General features: G+C 40.0%; 1 protein-coding gene across 1 annotated transcript in view; it reads left to right on the forward strand.

Annotated features, from left to right (window-relative positions):
- The first annotated feature begins 2,788 nt into the window (after positions 1-2,788).
- The window catches only part of LOC122564215 (calpain-A-like), a 36,471-nt gene continuing 16,182 nt past the window's right edge, over positions 2,789-23,077 (forward strand). Inside the window, exons 1-4 of the mRNA XM_087977382.1 lie at positions 2,789-3,042; positions 6,052-6,183; positions 7,159-7,303; positions 19,658-19,841. Of these exons, the coding sequence (XP_087833508.1) occupies positions 2,851-3,042; positions 6,052-6,183; positions 7,159-7,303; positions 19,658-19,841 (653 nt within the window). The 5' untranslated portion in view covers positions 2,789-2,850. The remainder of the gene's footprint in view (positions 3,043-6,051; positions 6,184-7,158; positions 7,304-19,657; positions 19,842-23,077) is intronic.

Raw genomic sequence — 23,077 nt, forward strand, 5'->3', positions numbered from 1 at the left:
GTCTGTTGATTGTTGTGCAGTGTCCATTCATCCATTGCCACAGCCTCTGCTCAGTCTCACCAATGTACTACGCCTCCGGGCATCCTTGCCTGCAGTGTATGAGATAGACAACGTTGACCAAGTCACACGATACCTGCCATGTGCATGATGGGAGGTGTCCTCACGTGTAATGGTGTAAACTCTGCCACATAAAACAGTTGAGGCCAAAATATTGAATAATTTCAAGAAGGAGTTAAATTTAATTCGAAGGGCTAAATGGATCAGAAGGTATGGAGAGAAAACAGGAAGAGGGCACTAAGTTGGATAATCAGCTATGATCATATTGAAGAGCCAAGCAGGTTTAGAGGCAACTGGCCAAATCCTGCACCTATTTTCTTTGTTTCTGTAGATAGCTGTAGGACAGCTGAGGAAAAACAGCAATCTAGGTTTTTTTTTAATGTTGACGTTCAGCTTTTTTTTGCCAAATAAAGTCCTCTGATATGGCTGAAGATGTTGGTTTCAGTTTCATTTCCAGTGAAATGAAAAGCAAAGACAGGTGCTCGGAGCTGATCAGAGTTTGTCAGAGGCTAAACAGTATTTCCTTTAAATGTCTGAGTCAATCTTGTAGACCTCTCGCAGCTATGGGATAGGTCACAGGTTAATTGTGCTGACTATTTGAAAAGTCATAGCAAACTCCTCAGATTGTTGAGGAATATGTCCAGATGATAACTGCAGTATTTAGCTTCTGTGACTGTTTCCAGTTAAATGCTTTGAGTTGAAATCAAGGTTAAGTAATGATAAAGTGTGGGGAATGATTTTGATTTGAACTGGAGTTATAGAATTCTTACAGTATGGAAGCAGGCCATTCAGCCCATCGACTCCACACTGACCCTCCAAACAGCATCCCACCCAGATCCATCCCCTACCCTATCCCTGCATATCCATAGCTAATCCACTTTTCCTGCACATCTTCAGACTTTAGGAGGAAACCAGAGCACCTGGAGGAAGCAAACTCCACACAGACAGATGCCCAAGGTTTGAATTAAATGCAGGTCCCTGGCACTGTGACACAGCACTGCTAATCACTGAGCTACTGTGCCACTAATAGGATGAGACAATGTAGAACATGCAGATTCATAATAGCTAGAGTAAATAAAGCTTCAAAAGATGGCTATTTGCAACAAACACTTCAGCATCTTATTAGTCTGAATCAGCTGTTCCCATAGACCCCACAATGTATACCAGGACTTGATGACCAAGTAAGAATAAGAATATGGCCAAATAGGTTAAATCTTAAGTTGTAAATCCTTACAACATACACCAATGACAGATGATAAGAGTGTGATGGAAAGAAATGGGATCCTTAGCAACCATTACTCCAGGCAACAACAGCGATGTAAAACTTCCTGTTGCCTTGGCAACTTGCACTCCGTAAAGGCTTGACTGGCTGGTCTGGATCAGATTTATGCCATTGCTACGGTGCATTCTGGACCTGCTGCCTTGCTCCACTCAGGGTGGAGATTGCAATGCTGTGGACTGGAACTCCCCTCTTGCAGACAACTCAAGAAGAAGATCAACATCTGTTTAATTCCTGTGATTGTGAATAAATGCCCACTTATGAATATCTATACCGTAACAGATGGCTTAAAGCCTGCCTCTGCTATTTCGAAGGGATCTATAAAAATACATATGGATAACCTTGATTTTGTTCCCATATGTAAGCTCACATCAAAATTACATGTTCACAAGGTAGCACTGAAAATGACTTAAAAGAACAGACAGTGGGATAGATAACATGCTTTAACAAGTGCAGAAAGAAATTTTGCCTTTAAAAAATAGCATTCTCATTTTCCAAAATAGGTGTCATTAAAAATGTTTTAAAATATAGGTAAGTTAATTAAGAAACATGTTTATAGAGAGTAATCTAGTATCTTTATCAAAACTTATAACTTTCAGTTCTGCTATTTTAACTTTGTTTTTAGTAATCGCATATAACACAGACATGATAAAATTAAGGAATTTACATTAAAATTATGGACTGCACTCACATAAATACGTATAAACATTTTATCAATATTTCCTAAACTATTGCTGAACATAAACTAAGCTGTTTGGGATGCCTGCTGTTACTTGACAACACGATTCACATTGTCAGAAGAAACAGATATGCTGCAAGTTTATTAAAAATTAAATTCACAAATTTATTGAAACATTCATGAGAATGCAGTGTATGAAATGGGAACTCCTGTGAAGCATTGCTTTAACATTTAAATGATAGTTCTTTGGTGCAAATCCAAAAAGAAGTACCAGCTGATCTCCTGTTGCATTGCTTATGGTGTGTCTAGATGTCTGTAGCACATTTGTAATGTTTAACTGCTCATGGGGCCAACTCTCCCTTCTCATTTGTAGTGCTACTCAGAACAGGAGTGATTTCTTCACATGCTGTAGTTTCTGTCTTCTATCCTCTGTCCTTCAAACAATAGCAATTGTCACAAGCCTTCAGTTCAACAGACATATTGTCACAAAACATTTGAGACATAGATTGTTGAAGTCCCTTTTAAAGCTTACACAGAGCTTCCACCAAACAAATCTTCCACAAATGCTCTCCTGAGCAGTATTATTTTTCCTATGTGTATCATTTGATAGCAGCAGCAGAGAAAACTAATCACAGTTTACTGAGAATCCCATTGAATATCTTATAACTATCCAAGTAAGAGTGTCACTATTAACAACTGGAAACATTGATACATGTGAGACCTTAGTCATTGCTGAATGGGGAATAGTTGCTCATGCACTCATACCACTGTAACTCAAATTCACTTCTTGCAAGGTGATGGCTCTCCACTCCCTGAAGGAGTATGTAAAGATCAGATGGAGCTGGAAGTGAAAACTGAAAACTACAATGAAGCAGAAGAAGTAACAGGAAATTATGAAAAGTGGAATATACTTACTGGAGAGGTCAAGGCTCTACTAGATATTTGTCCAAGAGAGAGGAGTATGGAGCAACTACTGAATCAAGTGAATGAAACATTTAGAACTGACGACAGCCTAGTCATGGCATCGGTAATCAGATTTATGTATTATATATTACATATTCCCAACACCAAGAAGTGCAGATTTGTTGCTTCTGTCAATTTACTTGTAATGTGTCCAGAAGATTAAATGAAATATTATTAGATGCTAATTATTTTAATTAGATTGTATGCTTTCAATGAGAAATGTTTTATTTGTAAAATGCTTCATTCTGTTGTTTGCCATCAAAAAATATGCTGTACCTTCCAAATTTGTCAATATTCACTAAAACTGCAATGAAATTGGACAATAATATTTGATTTTGTTCCCATATGTAAGCTCACATCAAAATTACATGTTCACAAAGTAGCACTGAAAATGACTTAAAAGAACAGACAGTGGGATAGATAACATGCTTTAACAAGTGCAGAAAGAAATTTTGCCTTTAAAAAATAGCATTCTCATTTTCCAAAATAGGTATCATTAAAAATGTTTTAAAATATAGGTAAGTTAATTAAGAAACATGTTTATAGAGAGTAATCTGGTATCTTTATCAAAACTTATAACTTTCAGTTCTGCTATTTTAACTTTGTTTTTAGTAATCACATATAACACAGACATGATAAAATTAAGGATCCCATCTTGTATCCCCAGCATGTATTTGACACACCGAACATCACATTCTTTATCATATCTCTGGCATATATAATGTACGAAATGTTTTTCAAACTTAAGGAAATTGTGATGGAGAATGTGCTACTTTCTCAGTTGATATTTTGGAATTTCAAAGACTTATCATGGAGTATTTTTATGCCCTTAATTAGAACATATAATTTAGCAAGCATTTATCTGATCTTTCAGGCACTACTTTATCTGTACACCCGTATTTGCATCTTAAAGCACAGAAAGCAGTTGGTTGTTGCAAATTAACCATTTCCATTTTGCAATTTCTTTACCTTGTGAAAATGCTGCATCACAATGCTTTTCTGTAAGATCAAAAGAGATTTTTATTTTTTGTTGGCAGTTTAATGGATTGGATTGGATGAAAATGTTGCAAATGAGTAAAAGAAGGCAATGCTGTTTTAGCACAAAAATAAGATATTAATGGCCATTTTAGGCTCTGCAAATGAAATAGTTTGTGTGTATTAGTGGAGAAACTGTTCCATTTTATAAGTTAATCTTTCAAATCAGAAGTTATTCACACATAACTGAATTATAATCAGAATTCATATGGACCAATATTTCAGCTTAATATATATATCTAAGAGATTTTTCTCTCTGCAGCGCAAAGTTCAATTTAACAACTGGACCACCTATTTCGATATCTTAATTTGAAATTGCCACTGGCAAATATAGACATTACACTGCAGTATTATTCTATTACTAGTGCAAAATAATCTTGTGGTGAATTCACATGTTGAATGTCACTGTGAAGTGGTCTTAGATTTATATGATGAATGTGTATTTTGGATGTTATGATCAAACTGATTCTGAACTCAAGAAATATTTACCATATACGCTGACTTTACAATTAAAGAAGCATGTACTCTAAAAATGCTGTTTGCCTCTGTATTGAAGCTTAAAACAGATAAACGCATTTCAATGTGCAAACATCCTTGATCAGTTAAAGTTCAAATGATTTGATAGCACTTCCTACTAAATAATTAGACATTGTGTTTTTATTTAACATAACAATAATAGTGCATTGTATTTTTTTTGTTTGAAACACATGGTAGAAATATTATTCTGTTAAACTGAAACATTCCTTTACAGATCCAAAAGCACCCCTTGTACAGTACTCACTCCAGAGAATACTCTGTTTGCAACATCTCGGTGGGTTTATTTAACTTTGACTTCAACTCCCAGTCCAGAACACCTGATAGCCTTTTTCCTGGATCTTCACATATTTAAGATTAAACGAACTGGAATTCAAATAATCTATTTAGACTTTTATTCAAACATTTCTGGTCTGAAATTATTACTTATCACCTTGCACTTGTTTTATTTTATTATCTTCTTTCTTTCTCAGGAGCACAGTTTTGTACATTCGTCTTCATCCAATAACCTCTGCAGAACTGCCACAAAATAGAAATTTAAAAAAAAAACTTTTTTTCCAAGCTCTGGGTGTTTAATAAATTCTGTGGCACTGCTGCTTCATCTCTCTCTCTCTCTCTCTCTCTGGCCAGTACGATACAAGTTCTGCTAATTTTATATATAAAGTTGATGCATTTTACTTAATCTTTCAGATCTTAAAAGCAACATATTGATAATACAGAATAGAATCGGCTATATATGTGCATTGGAGACAACATTTGTCAACTATGAGAAAAGAAAATTATACTGATTGCAACTAGTGGTCACATAATGCTGGTTGTTATTTAAAGACAGACTGAATTAGTTTACATGATTGTACTAAGAATTGTGATAGGCGAGAAATTGGTTTTGGTGACATTAAGGAATGCATTTGGGTTTTATATTCTTGGGATAAGGGTATTACTGGCCAAATCAGCATTTGTTGCCCATTCCTAATTACCCATGAAGAAAGAAGTGGTGGTGACTCTTCTTGACCAATGCAGTCTGTATAGTGTGAAGGAATTCCCAGCATTTGACTCAAGGACAATGAAGGAACAATGAGATGTTGTGTGACTTGGAGGATTATCTTCAGCTGGTGGTGTTCCCATGTGGCTGCTGTCCTTTTCTTCCAGATGGTAAAGAATACCAGTCCTTTAAAATAAATGGGTGATAGATGGAGAAACAAAAACAGAAAATGCTGGAAATGCTCAGAAAGCCAGGTAGCATCTGGAGTGAGTACTGTGACAAAACAAATAGATTTACAAATTGAGCTCAACAAGAATTTTTTTTTTTGCTTTTATTTCATCATCCACAGTTTTTTACATTTATAATGGTTGAGGGACTATTGTTTGAATGAGTTAGGTATTGTGTCATTAACATTACCAGCAGCAATTTCTAGTTTACAATATTTGTAAGATACATTTTATTTTTAACAGCTATCAATAAATTATTCAATTATAAGCACAAGACAATTTTTTTTAAATTCAGAACTATCATAGCATTATAGAAGAGCTTCAGCTGACTGGTGAACTCTGGGAGGATCCTGAATTTCTCCCTAAACCTTCATCACTGACCTATGAGGATGTGCCACCAGAAGGAATCAAATGGATCCGTACCTTGGTAACTATATGATGCTTTCATATCAATTAGCCACTGTTAGTTGCAAATAACAAGTGTAATATTAGAAATTTGTAGCTTCTTCTCCAAGATAAAACAGCTGAGAACATTTGAATTTTCTGCAATGTGAAACGTGGACTATTTTGAGATGATGAGTAGATAGAAATTTGTTTTGAACAACGGTGTAAAATATGAATGGTCACAAAGCCTCCCAATATATATCAACCCCAGGCCAACATATTGGGTGTGAGGATGGAGCAAAAACAGGCGGCCTGTATGATACTGTCTGTTTAGCATAATTCCCAATGACTAAATTCTACATTATTATTTCTTACAAATAGTTTAAGGCATTCTGTCCCTTACAGAATTAGCAATGGAAAACAAGTGGCTCATCATAGCAAGAAACACTTGATATAGTTTTATTTTAGTTTTATCAAACTGGTAGGCAGAAAGCAACAGAAAGCAACATAACTGAATAAGATTAAAAACTGAAACTGCTTCAGTATCACAATCAGCCAGGGCAGAAAAGAAAGCAGATGGATTGACCTTTTTACCTGTTAATGAGAGTACAATTCAAGAAAAATTTCTTTGGACCAAGATTCATTCAAAATGTAATGCTATCAGCTTAATATCTGAATGTCAGCTCATTTCATTAAATTCTCAACCTATCAGCTTGTTTCTTTCCAAAGTGAAGTATCTTGAGGATTTTCATTAAATTAAGGATGCTATATAATTTGGAGAAACACTTAACAACAAAAAGGTTATAGGATATATGGGGAAAGAGCAAGGATATGGGATTAATTAGGTAGCTTGATCAAACAGCTGGGGCAGGTTCACTGGGCCAACTAGCCTCTTTTTCTGCTACATTGCTATATGATTTGAAGCAATACAAGTTGTTAATTATTCATTCCTTATGATTGAAATGGTGAACTGAGAGGTGTGCCATATTATTTAAATTAGTTATTTCTCTGTTACTAGGAGCTGCACGAAAATGCCTTCTTTATGACAGATGGAGTTAGCAAAAGTGACATTATACAGGGGGAGTTGGGAGACTGCTGGTTCTGGGCCTCCGTGGCTACAATAGCTAATTGCAAAAGGCTGATAGAATGGGTTATTCCAGCAGGTGAGAATTCATATGTTTAAAATTTAGATTTAGAGTTAATAATAATTTTTATGTTTTGTGATCACATTTTAAACAAAAGATCAAAAAAGAGCTAGAAATTTAAGCTTTATAGAAATATAATGTCTACTGTATTACGAATGTATTACGAATGTAATGTATTACGAATAATTTGACCTGACCAAGAACTGACCAATGGCCATTGATTCTTGTTTGAAATGGGACTCCTGACTTTTGAAAAGTGATGCCTAGTTTTAGATTCTCTCACAAGTGGAAACGACTCTTCACGTATACCCTGCCAAGACCCCTCAGGATCATATATGTTTCAATCAAGTCATCTCTTATTCTTCGAAAGTTAAATGGATACAAGCCTAGCCAATCCAACCATTCTTTATAAGACAATCCATGCATTTCAGGTATTGGTCTAGTAAACCTTCCCTTAAGTACTTCTAACACATTTATATCTTTCCTTAAATAATGAGATCATTACTGTCTGCAATAGAGTTTGGAGGGCACATTCCAACAATTCTAACTGTGTTATTGGTGAAAATCTACAAAACAATGGCTTTGGTTATGGCACTAAGTCCAGTTGTTTTAAAGACTGGATCACCAGTTACCAAATATTAGGATTGGGAGGCAGCTGGAGGCTTTTAGCTAATCCTCTGAATTGAATAAGCTTCAATTGAATCAGTCTCATAATTTAGTTTATGATATCTCCTAAGTCAGGTTACAGATTTGTTGCTCATCTTAAAATTATTATTGGGACATGTTTACCAACATGCATTCAGTCGTGAATCATCTGACACTCGTACTATCTTTAGCTTTTGATTATTTTAATGTAGATATTTAACTATTATTTTTAAGTGATTTAATACTTGTTTAAAAATAGCACAAAAGGGATTTAATAGTGGTGCAGTTAGAGCTAAAATTCTGGTTTTCTTAGTGAGTGTGTTTTCCTTTAGTGGGCCAATAATTATGGCTATCCCTAATTGTCCTTGATTGAACACCTCCTTAAACCACTGCAGTCCATACATCTGCAAAATGGCAGCAGAAAGTTTTGGAGGGAAGTCTAACATCTTCTGACAGCCATGAAACTTTTCTGAAGTAACCTCATTTTTTTCTCATGGGTTCTGAATAATTGAGGCATCCCCTCTCTAGAACTGCAGCCTCTGTTAAACTGGTCCACCAGATTTTGGTGGCTATTGTCAGTTAATTGGTCGATGCTGGTAATATATAACAGGTTTCTTCCTTTCAGCCCTGGTGAACAGGACTTACCAGCAATAGGCAATTTGGTAATATAGAAAGGTCTACTTGCATTGGAAAAGGTTATTTGACTGACTGAATTCCACACACACCCCTCCCTCCACACCCCCTCTGTTCCCGCCCAGGCCTCCAATGTAATAATCATCTCATTGACCCAACATGGTGTCACTTCAACATTGCAGCAGATCACCTCCATCTATGGATGTATTTTACTATAATTAGCACTGTACTCAGCATGTGAGAGCACATTTCTACATCTTCTTTCAAGTCTTCATCCACAGTTTACTTATTGAAGACGTGATTCATTATTATTGCATTTTTGGTTCTGTTGCAAGGGCTTTTGCATATCTTCCTCTCTTCCTGTTAATTGTCTTCTTTTTCTTCTTTTCCTGAAGTGATGGTTACATGAAGGGATACAATTTCACAAAGTTAAAAATCACACAACACCAGGTTATAGTCCAACAAGTTTAATTGGAGGAACACTAGCTTTCGGACCGTCGCTCCTTCATCAGGTGGTTGTGGAGGGCTCAATCCTAACACACAGAATTTATAGCAAAAGTTTACAGTGTGATGTAACTGAAATTATACATTGAAAAATTGATTGTCTGTTAAGCCTTTCATCTGTTAGAGTACCATGATAGTTTCACTTCTTTCATGTGTAAATCACAAAACCTTATTTTAAAAAGTTGCATTCTCAGGTTAGCTGTTAACAATGGTGATAGCTAGACAATATGTTGAAGGTGTTAGCCCACTGTGTTCTCTGTCTATGCCATGACGTTTAGATTGATTCTAATCTAAAAAGTGAGATAACGGAGTTTTACATGAATTCATGCAGTTTTTGAGCTAAGAGTTCTACATGAATGCATGCAGATTTTGAGCAAAGTACAATGTAACCCTGCAAGTATAAATTTATAACTATAACCTGGTGTTGTGTGATTTTTAACTGTGGATAAATATGGATTGAGATATGGCAGAGCAGTTTATAAGTACTCTGCTGCTACTCTAGCTGGTCCCAATTCGAAATCTCCTGTTCAGAGCAATGGGCTAACACCTACAACATATTGTCTAGCTATCACCATTGTTAACAGATAACCTGAGAATGCAACGTTTTTAAAAAAAGGTTTTGTGATTTACACATGAAAGAAGTGAAACCGTCATGGTATTCTAACAGATGAAAGGCTTAACAGACAATCAATTTTTCAATGTATAATTTCAGTTACATCAAACTGTAAATTTTTGCTATAAATTCTGTGTGTTAGGATTGAGCCCTCCACTACCACCAGATGAAGGAGCGACGCTCCGAAAGCTAGTGTGCTTCCAATTAAACCTGTTGGACTATAACCTGGTTTTGTGTGATTTTTAACGTTGTACACCTCAGTCCAACACTGGCATCTCCAAATCATGACAACAATTCCACAAACATACTTTGTTATCCTAACTGAGTGAGTATCACTCATAAGTTGATCTTGGCAGTGCATATTGGCAAACCATTTCTCTCACTATCATTCAAAATCCTACAATATTACCAGGGATCACTGTTATAATAGTGCTAAACCTGGTGGATTTGTTTTCCTCCCTAAGCCAGATGCTGTAAGGACAGCACTTACAGTAAATTAATTAACATGACATTGACCAAGGAGATCAGGTGACTGTGGCAACCATGCAGATTAAAGAGGTATCCTAACTTTCCTGAAGTCTAGTTCTGGCTGTGCAAAATCTGGATATAGAAATCCATTACCATGTATAAATTATCTTGACTTCCATTTGCTCCGGTTTCCTCATACAATCCGAAAATGTGCAGGTCAGGTGAAGTCGTCATGCTAAAGTGCCCATAGTGTTAAGTGCATTAGTCACAGGGTAAATATAGGGTAGGGGAATGGATCTGGGTGGGTTATTCTTTGGAGGGTTGGTGTAGACTTGTTGGGGCGAAGGGCCCTGTTTCCATACTGCAGGGAATCTAGTCTAATCTAATCTAATTTTTATTAATGTACAGTTTTCCAGAAGTGTCATAATAAAGCAAATTTCTTTCTGTAAAGGTCATGCCTCATCAAACCTGGATTGAGACTTTTGTTAAGTACCGCATTACCTCTTGAGCTCCCACAGTAAATCAATTAAGTACCTGATTGCCAGAAAAGTATGTTGTTAACATGTTTCTTTGCTACATTTGGGCATTAATAGCACCAAACTTCACAACAGTGCTGAGACGGATTGGTGCCAGCACCATAACAAGAAGATTGTCATCTCATTTCACTGAGTATATACCTGATAAAATATTCATACTGTTTAATTTAGTGCAACAGCAGATAGTATGGTTATCCATGCAGATTTATCATGCTGTTTGAATAGGGCAAATAAAATAAGAAATAGAAGGAAGACACTAACTCGAATTTTGTCAACAAACATTTCAAATCAAATTATATAAGTAAATCTGTAACTGGCAGATGTTGACTAAAATGCAATGTTACCAGTTAAAAACAAATAAAAGTGCAATTTATTAATCATAAGAAGTGAAGGCAAATATTAATACCGTGGTAATATAATGGAACCACTAAGGGAGGCCATGCGTGCCAGCTGTCAGAAAAATCTATTTGCTCAGTACCTTTCCTCTCCCCTTTCCCAGACTCTTTAAAATATTTATTTTTTGAAATATTCATTCTCCACCCTCATAAAATCTTGTTTAGATTCTACTTCCACTGTGGTTTCTGATATGGCATTACTGTGGATTTTTTCTTTTCAAATTTACTTTACTTAGAAGCCTTCATAACTTCACAGCATCATAGAACTGTGATGGTGTAAGAAGAAACCATTTGGCCCACTGTCTCTGTATTGGCTGACCAAATGAGCAGTTTACTTGGTGTCACTCTCCTACTTTCTTTCTGTAACCCTGTATATTCTCCCTTATTAGATAAAGCCTACCTCCCTTTTGAATGCTTCAATCAAACCTGCCTCCATCACACTTTCAGACAATGGAGTCCAGATCTTAACCACTTGCAGTGTTTCCTCATGTCGCTTTTGTTTCTCGATCATTTCGCAAATTGGAACAGTTTCTTCCTGTTTACTCTGTCCCACCCCTTCATGATTTTGAATACCTCCATCAATCCTCTTTCAGTCTTCGTTTTTCCAAGGAACTCAGTCCCATCTTCTGGAATCTACCTTAATAATTGAATTTCCTCATCTCAGGAACCATTCTCATAAATAATGAATTTTTCAGTGTCTGAGTCACTTTATCTGAAACCCTTATGATTTTGAACACCTCAATCAGACTGTATTGAAATTTTAATTTGGAAAAAGTGCTTGAGTTTCCATAGCCTCTTTGCTTGTCTGAAGTCTTTCACAAAATATCTTTCATGTTTGACATCTTTCATGAAGCAAGAGATGTAAGATTAAACATGATAACCCAACTAAGTGCAAGTTTAGTGATCCCTACCTTTTACTTTTGTACTCTTTGTGCTTTTGTTTAATGTTACTGTATTGCTTAGCACAGAAATGTTTACAATGTATTCAGCATTTCATTTGAAAGAAATATCATTTAATGTACAAGTTGTCCCCTTTGTGAAATTAGAATGTACAAATGCGCTTGTTTAAGAATCTTGGCAATTTCCGTTTTTCCGAGGTGCTTGGCTTCATCTTCAGGAATGCATGCAGAGAGTCAGTGGACTGAATATTCTGGGGTCATTGGGACCCCTAGGCTCGGATCATGTATAGGTCCTGACCCTTGTGATGTCGAGTCCTGCTGACTGCATGAGGTTCCTGGAGACAGCCAATTAACAGGCTGTTGGAATGCCAAGCAATTAGAAATGGTGGGGCAGGCTGCAGGTACAGGTTTGGGATAGCCATCAGCCCAACTGGGAGAAATACATGCTGCAGATGTAGGTGGACAAATGCAAGGGCAACTCAAGGTGGTAGCCTACAGCCCGGCCAGTGGCCACTGATTTATGTAGGTCCAAGAATGGTATTTTTAGAGGAGAAACCAATGATGCACAGAATTGCTGCTAAAAGGCTGCCTCAGAGAGTTGGTGGGCCCCATATTCAGGGTGCAGCTTTGAAAGCAGGAAAATCACATCAGAAAATGGTCTCTATTTACGCCCTGCAGTGACATAATTTACTGCATTATTGGAGCTGGCTGCCAATTTTGTTCCACACCTCAGACAAGGTGGAAATATATTGGAGAGAAGTTCTCATGCAGATGCTTACTTTTTATCAAACTCTCCTGCTTCCAGCACGAATTCCCTGGTGTCAGGAAAATTCTGCCCGGTGCGTGCAAATTGTCATTTTTATTTGTTTGCATTTCTTCTTTTCATAATACAGGTCTTTCTGCTATAATGCAACAGTTGCATTCCTCTGCAACCTCTCTCTATAGAAATTCGCGCTGTAGAAGCTTGCTATAAAAAATTGCTTCACCCGTTCAGCAGAAAGCTCCACAAATTGTCATCTGTTATTGCCAATTCGCATTGACGAAATGCGTGCTATGCCAGAACGACCTGTATAATCAACACTTCAGAAAGAAATAACTTAAGATCTGGCCCAACCTCAAGATGACCTAAAGTGTTTTAAAGTCAAAATACTTTTGAATTGGAGTTACTGAAGGCAATACCATTGTTTCGCATTCCTGTTTATTTACAATGCTACTGCTAATTAATTCTCATATTTTTCTAAAAGACCTGTTGCTAAAAATGGAGTTGAAAAGTGTGGCGCTAGAAAAGCACAGCAGGTCGGGCAGCATCCAAGGAGCAGGAGAGTTGACATTTCCCTGATAAAGGGCTTATGCCCAAAACATCGACTCTCCTGCTCCTTGGATGCTGCCTGACCTGTTGTGCTTTTCCAGCGCCACACTTTTCAACTCTGACTCTCCAGCATCTACAATCCTTGCTTTCTTCTTGTTGCTAAAAATAGATTTGGTACATTTTATAAGTCATGCTGATCCAACACTGGGGTATTGAGTTTGAAATTGGTTCTGTCCAGTTTTTTTATAATCCCCACTGTGCAATAGCAATAATTGCTGCTGTTAATCCATTAAGGTTACAATAGAAATCCAACTCTAGAAATCCAAGCATGACTTGAAATATGCCCATTTGGGTGTCTTTTGGCAGTGTCCCTGTATCAGGGTCAGAAGTGTCCCACCTCACACAAGTGTGTTGTAACATGTCGAAACAGATTGATAAAAATAAATGTCTTTAAAGATGATTTGTAAGGGAAAAAGATATGTCCACTTTGAAATGTTAGGGCAAGTGAAAGAACTATCCTGATACTTTCTCATCCTCCCTCTAATTGGCATCATATATAACCACAACATGGTTGTGCCTTGATTTGTCAAACATATTTAGTTAATACTTTAATGCATCACAAAATCCTGTTCACCTATTACTCTTGTGGAGCCTTGTAAGTATGCTTTGACTGAACAAAGATCTTGAGGCTGGATTAGGAATACATCTGAATAGATGATAACATAAAAGTAGAAGATATTTGAAGATAATTAGTTGGACCTGTTATTTGCTTGAAAACAAGAAAATGTATTCAAATTTCTGTATCTAATTCTCTATTACTATGACTACCCAGTACAATATTCATATTCCTTGGTTGTTAAGAAAAAATGTTCAAAAATCCAAGAAGTATTTACTGACCATGAGTTACAGAAGGCAGTTCTAAAAATTTGTTTTTTGGCAAGCATTTATAACAGGCATAATCACAGAAGCCATATTATGCATTAAGTACTTTCTTCCAATTCATGTTACTGGATTATTCTGCCAATATTTCGAGGAAAATGAATACCTTCTACATAATACAAGTAAATACAATAGCTGTCAAACTGATTGTTAGTATGTTTCAAGTGAATAATGTGTACATTGCAAGCTCATCTATCAATTCAACATGTTCTGAATGAGGGACAATTGCTTTGGATGGCATAACATTGGTTTGAGGAATGAACCAGAGAATTGCTGACACCTCTTTTGTTCAGTAGAAATAGAAGCAGTATGTATCCATTCTTTCTATCTGCAAAGAGCAAGCTTGTGTATTAGCATATGATGCTTCCTGTCCACACCAGTATACTGTACAACAAGTTTGACTGACAATTTTAAATGGTTGTCAGCGTAAATCTTGGCACTCTCAGGAATGTTTAGTACAGCATGCGTTCTAAACAGACCTTTTGGTCCAATTCATCGACACTGATCAGATATGCTAAACTGATCTAGTCCTATTTGCCAGCATTTGGCCTATATCCTTCCAAACCCTTCCTATTCATGTAACCACACAGGTGCTTTAAAATGTTGCAATTGTACCCACCTCCTCTGGCAGCTCATTCTATACATGCACCACCCTCTGCGTGAAAACGTTGCCTCTCAGCTCCCCTTTAAATCTTTACCCTCTCATCTTAAACCTATGAGGTCCAATCATAGAACCATAAAATGCTTACGGTGTGGAAACAGGCCATTTGGCTCAACACGACCACACCAACCCTCTGAACAGTATCCCACACAGAATCATTCCCCCACCCTCTTACTCTACATTTCCCCTGACTAATGCACCCACCCTACACATCCCTGAACACAATGGGCAATTTAATATGGCCAATTCACCTAATCTGGATTAGTGGTGCTGGAAAAGCACAGCAGTTCAGTCAGCATCCGAGGAGAAATAAAATCCACGTTTCGGGCAAAAGCCCTTCTTAGTTTTTACCCAATTCACCTAATCTGCACATCTTTGGACTGTGGGAGGAAACCAGAACACCCAGAGGAAACCCACGCAGACATGAAGAGAATGTGCAAACTCCACACAGACAGTTGCCCAGGCTGGAATCAAACCCAAGTTCCTGGCGCTGTGAGGCACCAGTGCTAACCACTAAGCCACAGTGCAGTTTTGGACACCCTGATCCTGGGTAAAATATGTTAACTATTCATCCTATCTGTGCTCCTCATGATTTTAGGAACCTCTATAAGGTCACCCCTCAGCTGCAGCTCAAGCTCTCCAACCCTGGTCACAGCCTTGTAAATCTTTTCTGAACCCTCTCAAGTTTCACATCTTTTCTATAGCTGGGAGACCAGAATTGAATGCAGTATTGAACATGAGCGCTAAATCACATCTAATGCTGGATATTTTGTTTCAGGTTTTGCATGTGCAGGATGGTTGTGTCCAGTCAGAACCTTGCCAGTTGTGAGCAGCCAAGGGACATGTTAAATGCAATGTACCAGCAGTGTCTTGGATGTACTGCCTAGCATCATGAAGTAAATTGCAAAGATAAAAGTAGCTATTATGCATTTTGACACTGTGTAATACAATAATACAGACTTCATTAGTAAGTGTGTAGAAGAATGCGTGCCGAAGAAGTTAATCCAAGTATTCCCCCACCCAAAATCATAGATCTACTGAAGTCCAGGTCTGAGGTGTTCTAGTCGGGTGACCCTGACCTGTACAGGAAATCCAGGCATGACCTTCGCAAAGCCATCAGAAACTCCAAAAGGCAATACCAAACTAAACTTGAGACTGAGACTAACCACACAGACACTCGTCTTTTGTGGCAAGGCTTACACTACATAACGGGCTATAAAGCAAAGTTGAACAGAGTTGCAGGCAACAATGCTGCCCTACCTGATGATGTCGTGGATTCTACACTAGCTTCAAACAGAAGATCAGTGAAACAATGTCACCTGTCTCAACAGACTCAAATGCACTTGTACTCACGGTCACCACCACAGATGTTAGATCGACCTTTTTAAAAGTAAACCCACAAAAATGACTCACCCAAATGGAGTGCCCAGCCATGCACTCAGATCCTGTGCAGACCAGATGGCAGGCGTATTCACAGACATCTTTAACATTTCCTTACTACGATCTGAAGTCTTCACCTGCTTCTGGAAGACCACGAACATCCTTGGTGCCAAAGATAATTCATGGAGCGTACCTCAATGACTTCCACCCAGTGGCTCTGACCTCGATAATGATGAAATGCTTCAATAGGTTAGTTGTAGTTCACATCAGCTCTAGCTTCCCAGATTCCCTGGATCCTTCGCAATTAGCCTTCCACTGCAACAGGCCCACAACAGATGCCAGCTCCATGGCCTTGCACTCATGCCTGGAACATCTGGATACCTACATCAGGCTCCTACCTATTGACTACAGCTCCGCCTTCACACCATAATTCCAAACAAATTCGTCTTCAAACTATGCAACATAGGTCTCAGCTACCCTATCTGTAAGTGGATCCTTGACTTCCTGACCCTTGGAGTGCAATCAGTAAGAAGATTTGAGAGAAAGTGAGAACTGCAGATGCTGGAGATCAGAGCTGAAAATGTGTTGCTGGAAAAGCGCAGCAGGTCAGGGAGCATCCAAGGAGCAGGAGAATCGACGTTTCGGGCATAAGCCCTTCTTCAGGAATGAGGAAAGTGTGTCCAGCAGGCTAAGATGAAAGGTAGGGAGGAGGGACTTGGGGGAGGGGCTTTGGAAATGCGATAGGTGGAGGGAGGTCAAGGTGAGGGTGATAGGCCGGAGTGGGGTGGGGGCGGAGAGATCAGGAAGATGATTGCAGGTTAGGAAGGCGGTGCTGAGTTCAAGGGATTTGACTGAGACAAGATGGGGGGAGGGGAAATGAGGAAACTGGAGAAATCTGAGTTCATCCCTTGTGGTTTGAGGATTCCCAGGCAGAAGATGAGGCGCTCTTCCCCCAACCGTCGTGTTGCCATGGTCTGGCGATGGAGGAGTCCAAGGACCTGCATGTCCTTGGTGGAGTGGGAGGGGGAGTTAAACTGTTGGGCTACGGGGTGGTTGGGTTGGTTGGTGCGGGTGTCCCAGAGGTGTTCTCTGAAACGTTCCGCAAGTAGGCGGCCTGTCTCCCCAATATAGAGGAGGCCACATTGGGTGCAGCGGATGCAATAGATGATGTGTGTGGAGGTGCAGGTGAATTTGTGGCGGATATGGAAGTGTCCCTTGGGGCGTTGGAGGGAAGTAAGGGGGGAGGTGTGGGCGCAAGTTTTGCATTTGCAAAACCGTACAACCCAGATGGCCTCCTTCTTCAAGGACCACAATTTCCCACCAGACATAGTTGGCGATGCCCTCCACCGCATCTCTTCCACTTCCCGCTCCTCTGCCCTTGAGCCCCGCCCCTCCAACCGCCACCAGGACAGAACCCCACTGGTCCTCACCTACCACCCCACCAACCTCCATGTACAACGTATCATCCGCCGTCATTTCCGCCACCTCCAAACAGACCCCACCACCAGTGATATATTTCCCTCACCTCCCCTATCAGCGTTCCGAAAAGACCACTCCCTCCGTGACTCCCTCGTCAGGTCCACACCCCCCACCAACCCACTCCCGGCACCTTCCCCTGCAACCGCAAGAAATGCAAAACTTGCACCCACACCTCCCCCCTTACTTCCCTCCAACGCCCCAAGGGACACTTCCATATCCGCCACAAATTCCACACACATCATCTATTGCATCCACTGCACCCGATGTGGCCTCTTCTATATTGGGGAGACAGGCCGCCTACTTGCGGAACGTTTCAGAGAACACCTCTGGGACACCTGCACCAACCAACCCAACCACCCCATAGCCCAACACTTTAACTCCCCCTCCCACTCCACCAAGGACATGCAGGTCCTTGGACTCCTCCATCGCCAGACCATGGCAACACGACGGTTGAGGGAAGAGCGCCTCATCTTCTGCCTGGGAACCCTCCAACCACAAGGGATGAACTCAGATTTCTCCAGTTTCCTCATTTCCCCTCCCCCCATCTTGTCTCAGTCAAATCCCTTGAACTCAGCACCGCCTTCCTAACCTGCAATCATCTTCCTGATCTCTCCGCCCCCACCCCACTCCGGCCTATCACCCTCACCTTGACCTCCCTCCACCTATCGCATTTCCAAAGCCCCTCCCCCAAGTCCCTCCTCCCTACCTTTCATCTTAGCCTGCTGGACACACTTTCCTCATTCCTGAAGAAGGGCTTATGCCCGAAACGTTGATTCTCCTGTTCCTTGGATGCTGCCTGACCTGCTGCGCTTTTCCAGCAACACATTTTCAGTCAGTAAGAATAGGCAACAACACCTCCTCCACGATAATCCTCAACACGAGTGTCCCAGAGGCTGGGAACTCAGACCCCAACGATACCCCTTACAGACTCATGACTGTGTGGCCAAATTCCCACCCAACTCCATTTACAAGTTTGCTGACAACACTACCATTGTATGTTGGATCTCAAACAATGATAAGATAGACAACAGGAAAGAGATTGTGTCCTTAGTGTCATGGTCTAAAGGTAATAATCTCTCCATCAAAGTCAGCAAAATGGAGGAGCTGGTCATTGACTTCAGGAAGTGGAGTGGAGGATATACCCATTTCTGTATCAATGGTGCTGAGGTAGAGATGGTTGACATTATCAATGTCTTGGGAGAGATGATCACCAACAATGTGTCCTGGTCCACCTAAGCTGACGCGACAATCGAGAAAGCACAACAATGTCTCGACTTCGTTAGGAGGCTAAGGAGATTCGGCATGTCCACAAGGAGTATTACCAATTTTTACAGATGCATCACAGAAAGCATCCTATCTGGGTACATCACAGCATGGTATAGCAACTACTCTTCCCAAGACAGCAAGAAACTACAAAGCCCAGTTCTTCACACAAACCAGCCTTCTATCCATTGACTCCATTTATAATTCCCACTGTCTCCGGAAAGCAACCAATGTAATCAAAGACCCTTCCCATCCTAGTTATTCTCACTCTACCCTCTTTCTTCGGGGCAGAAGATAAAAAAAGTTTGAAAATACATACAAGCAGATTTAAGAAGAGCTTCTTCCCTGCTGTCATCGAACCTTTGAATGGACCTCTCAAATGTTAATATCAATCTCTCTCTCTCTCTGCAACTTCTCTGTGGTTGGAATGCTGTATTCAGCTTTCTGTTCTGCTACCCTGATGCACTTTGTAGATAAGATCTGTCTATACAGCACGCAAAACAATTCTTACCACTACATCTTGGTACATGTGATAACAATAAATCAAATCATTTTAATCTCACAGATGACCTAATGTATTACGAAACATTGCTTTAGTTTCTAAAACAGCAGGGGGATTGTCTAACAAATATATTCTAATCCTTACAGGCCAGTATATTACTGGGAAATGTCCATATTATGGAATCTTTCGATTCCGATTCTGGCAATTTGGGAAATGGGTAGAAATTTTGGTGGATGATTATTTGCCAACAAGAAATGGACGACTTATTTATGCCAGATCAGAAGCTGAGAATGAATTCTGGCCGTCGCTTTTTGAAAAGGCATTTGCAAAGTAAGTGCATTTAAACAATTCATTGTAAATAATGTGTTTCGCTGTTTTTAAATATACCTATTCCAAATGCACTATGATGTAGTGATGTACAGCATAAATCACTATTCTGGAAACTCTGTCCCCCGAAGACTAGAATTTTCTGCTGTGTGGTCTAGGCAACAGAAATGCATCTTCAGAAAACCAATTGTGTATTCAATGATGATCCTGGTGGATCAGTGGGCAGCATTGTAACACTGTTTAACGTCTAGCTGAAGATTGTACACTGGTGGCATTAGTTATGCCTTCTGGGGCTAACTCTTGTTACCCATGAGGCAGCTCTGGAGATAATGGGGTGGACTACAAGTATTTGCCAAACCTGGGACTTGTGCAGTATGTAAGCGTTGTGACAGCTCCCTGGATAGGGTGCTCACACACACAGAATTTGCTGTCTGTGGTCACTAACAACGTGAACATTGAGGGAATGAAATTGCTTCCTGTTGAGAAAGTTCGATGACAGCAGGGAAGAAGCTCTTCTTAAATCTGCTTGTATGTATTTTCAAACTTTTTTTATCTTCTGCCCCGAAGATAGAGGGTAGAGTGAGAATAACTAGGATGGGAAGGGTCTTTGATTATGTTGGTTGCTTTCCGGAGACAGTGGGAATTATAAATGGAGTCAATGGATAGAAGGCTGATTTGTGTGAGCTCTAAGTGCCACATGTCAGTAGTTGAGGCCTCATGCTCCAAGAGTCTGCTGTCTTTGGTACCCTGGCTCTCTGTGTCCATGGTGAACTGGAAAATGTGCATTGTTTTCCTGCCAAGGGCATTTGTAAAGGCTTGAAATGAGAGGGTAAACAGACAGAAATCATTGTCCATATTGGCACAAATGACACAGGAAGGAAAAGTGACAAGGTCCTGCAATGTCAAACAGAGAGTTAGGTAGTAAACCAAAAAGCTGGACCTCTAGAATAGTCATCTCAGGGTCTCTCCCTGTGCTACATGTTACTGAGGCTAGGAACAGAGACATAGTACAATTGAGCATGTGGCTAAAGAGCTGGTGTAGTGGGGAGGCTTCAAATATTTGGATCATTGAGAAGGTTTCCATGGAAGGTTCGACCTGTTCAATAAGGACGACTTGCACCTAAACTGGAGGGGCACCAGTATCCCGGCAGAAAGGTTTAGCACTGCTACTCAGGAGGGTTTAGACTAATGTGGCAGGGGTGTGAGAATCAGAACAGCAGGTCAGTAACTATAGAGACGGGAGAAGAGCTTGAATCTAAGGCAAAATAGCGAGGAGGAATAGAAGTCAGAGAGAGGTTGCTGAGATCAGCGCAATAGGAAGCTTGGATTGTATTTGCTTCCATGCAAGAAGTGTAACAGGTAAGATGGATGAAATTAGAGCTGGATTAATGAATGCAATTTTGATATTGATGCTATCACAGACACATGCTTGAAAGACGCTCAGGATTGTTAGGTTAATGTTCTGGGATATTGATGTTTCAGACAAGACAGAGAAGGAAACAAAAGAGGTGGAAGAGTTGCATTACTGGTTAGATAGCATATCACAGAGGTGTTGACGGAGGACAACCTGGAGGGATCTTGCAGCAAGGCATTATGGATAGAGCTCAGGATTAGGAAGGGCGCAACCACAGTGCTGGGATTGGGCTAAACACCTCCCAGCTACCAGCAGGAGATAGAGGAAGAGATATATAATCAGATTCTGGAAAGATGTGAAAGTAACAGAGTTGTTGTGTTGAGTGATTTTACCTTTGACTGGGATTCCTTTAATGCCAGGGTTTGGATAGGAAGCAATTTGTAAAGCATGCCCTTGAGGATTTTTTGAAACAGTATGTGGCTAGTCCAACGAGGGAGGGGGCTATACTGGACCTGGTATTGGGAGATGAGACCGACCAAGTGATCAAAAATTGAGTGGGGTAACATTTGTGAATAATGAGCATAATTCTATATGCTTCCAGATACTTATGGATAAGGACAAGAGTAGATCTTGGATAAAGTGGTTAAATTGAGTAAGGCCAACTATAACCGAAATAGAATCGGAGAATGTGGATTGGGGAATGGCTGGTTAAGAGTGACATAGAATCCATACAGTGTGGATGCAGGCCATTTGGCCCACTGAGTCCACACTCACTCTCTCAACAGCATCCCACCCAGACCCTACACCTCCACCCTATCCCTGTAACCTTACATTTCCCATGGCTATTCCACCTAGCCTACATCCCATATGGGCAATTTATCATGGCCAATCCACCTAACCTGCACATCTTTGGACTGTGGGAGGAATTTGGAGTGCCCAGACGAAACCCACATAGACACAGGGAGAATGGTCAAACTCCACAAAAACAATTGCCCGCTGGTGGAATCGAATCAGGGTGCTTGGTTCAATGAGGCAGCAGTGCTAACCACTGGGCCACTGTACCACCACTAATGGGGGAGTCTTTTAAAAGACCAATTGACACAGTGCAGGACGGACATGTTCCTGTGAAAATGAAGGACAGGAATGGCAGAATTGAGGATTCTCGAATGACAGGGGAGATTTTCAGCTTAGTCAGAAAAATGGAAGTATACCTAAGGTCTCGGCAACTAGATTTGTAGCTCGGGTGCTCGTTGTTGTGGTTCTGTTCGCCGAGCTGGAAGTTTTTGTTGCAACAAATGAAGTCCTTGAAAAATATAGAGAAAATATGAAGGAGCACAAACAGAGAGTTAGGCGGGCTAAAAAGTGCTATGAAACATCCTTGGTCCATAGGAATAAGGAGAATACCAAGGCATTTTATACATTTTTTTAGTACATTTTATATAGCAAGAAGGTAGCTCGGTAAAGAGTGGACCCACTCAAGAATAATGGAGGGAGGTTATGTGTGGAGCCAGAGAAACTGGGTGAGATCTGTAATGAGTATTTTACATCTGTATTCACTTAAGAAAGGGACAAGAGGGATGTTGAGGTTAGGGAAAGGCATGTGAATGCTCTTGTGCATGTCAATATAATGAAAGAGAAAGTGTTGGGTGTCTTGAAACACATTCAGGTAGAAAATTCCCCAGTGTCAAATGGGATCTATCCTGGGAGACTGTGGGAGGCAAATGAGAAATAGCTGGAGCCTGAACAGCTATCTTTATATCCTCTTTGACCTCAGGTCAGGTTCCAGATGACCAGAGAATGGCCAATGCTGTTCCTTTGTGTAAGAAGGGAAATGGAGACAATCCAGGTCATTACAGGCCTGTTAGACTGACGTCAGTGGTGGGGA

The sequence above is a fragment of the Chiloscyllium plagiosum genome, unplaced genomic scaffold (genome assembly GCF_037043375.1).
Source record: "Chiloscyllium plagiosum isolate Xiang-an unplaced genomic scaffold, Cpla_swu_hap1 HiC_scaffold_31, whole genome shotgun sequence".
Taxonomy (NCBI): domain Eukaryota; kingdom Metazoa; phylum Chordata; class Chondrichthyes; order Orectolobiformes; family Hemiscylliidae; genus Chiloscyllium; species Chiloscyllium plagiosum.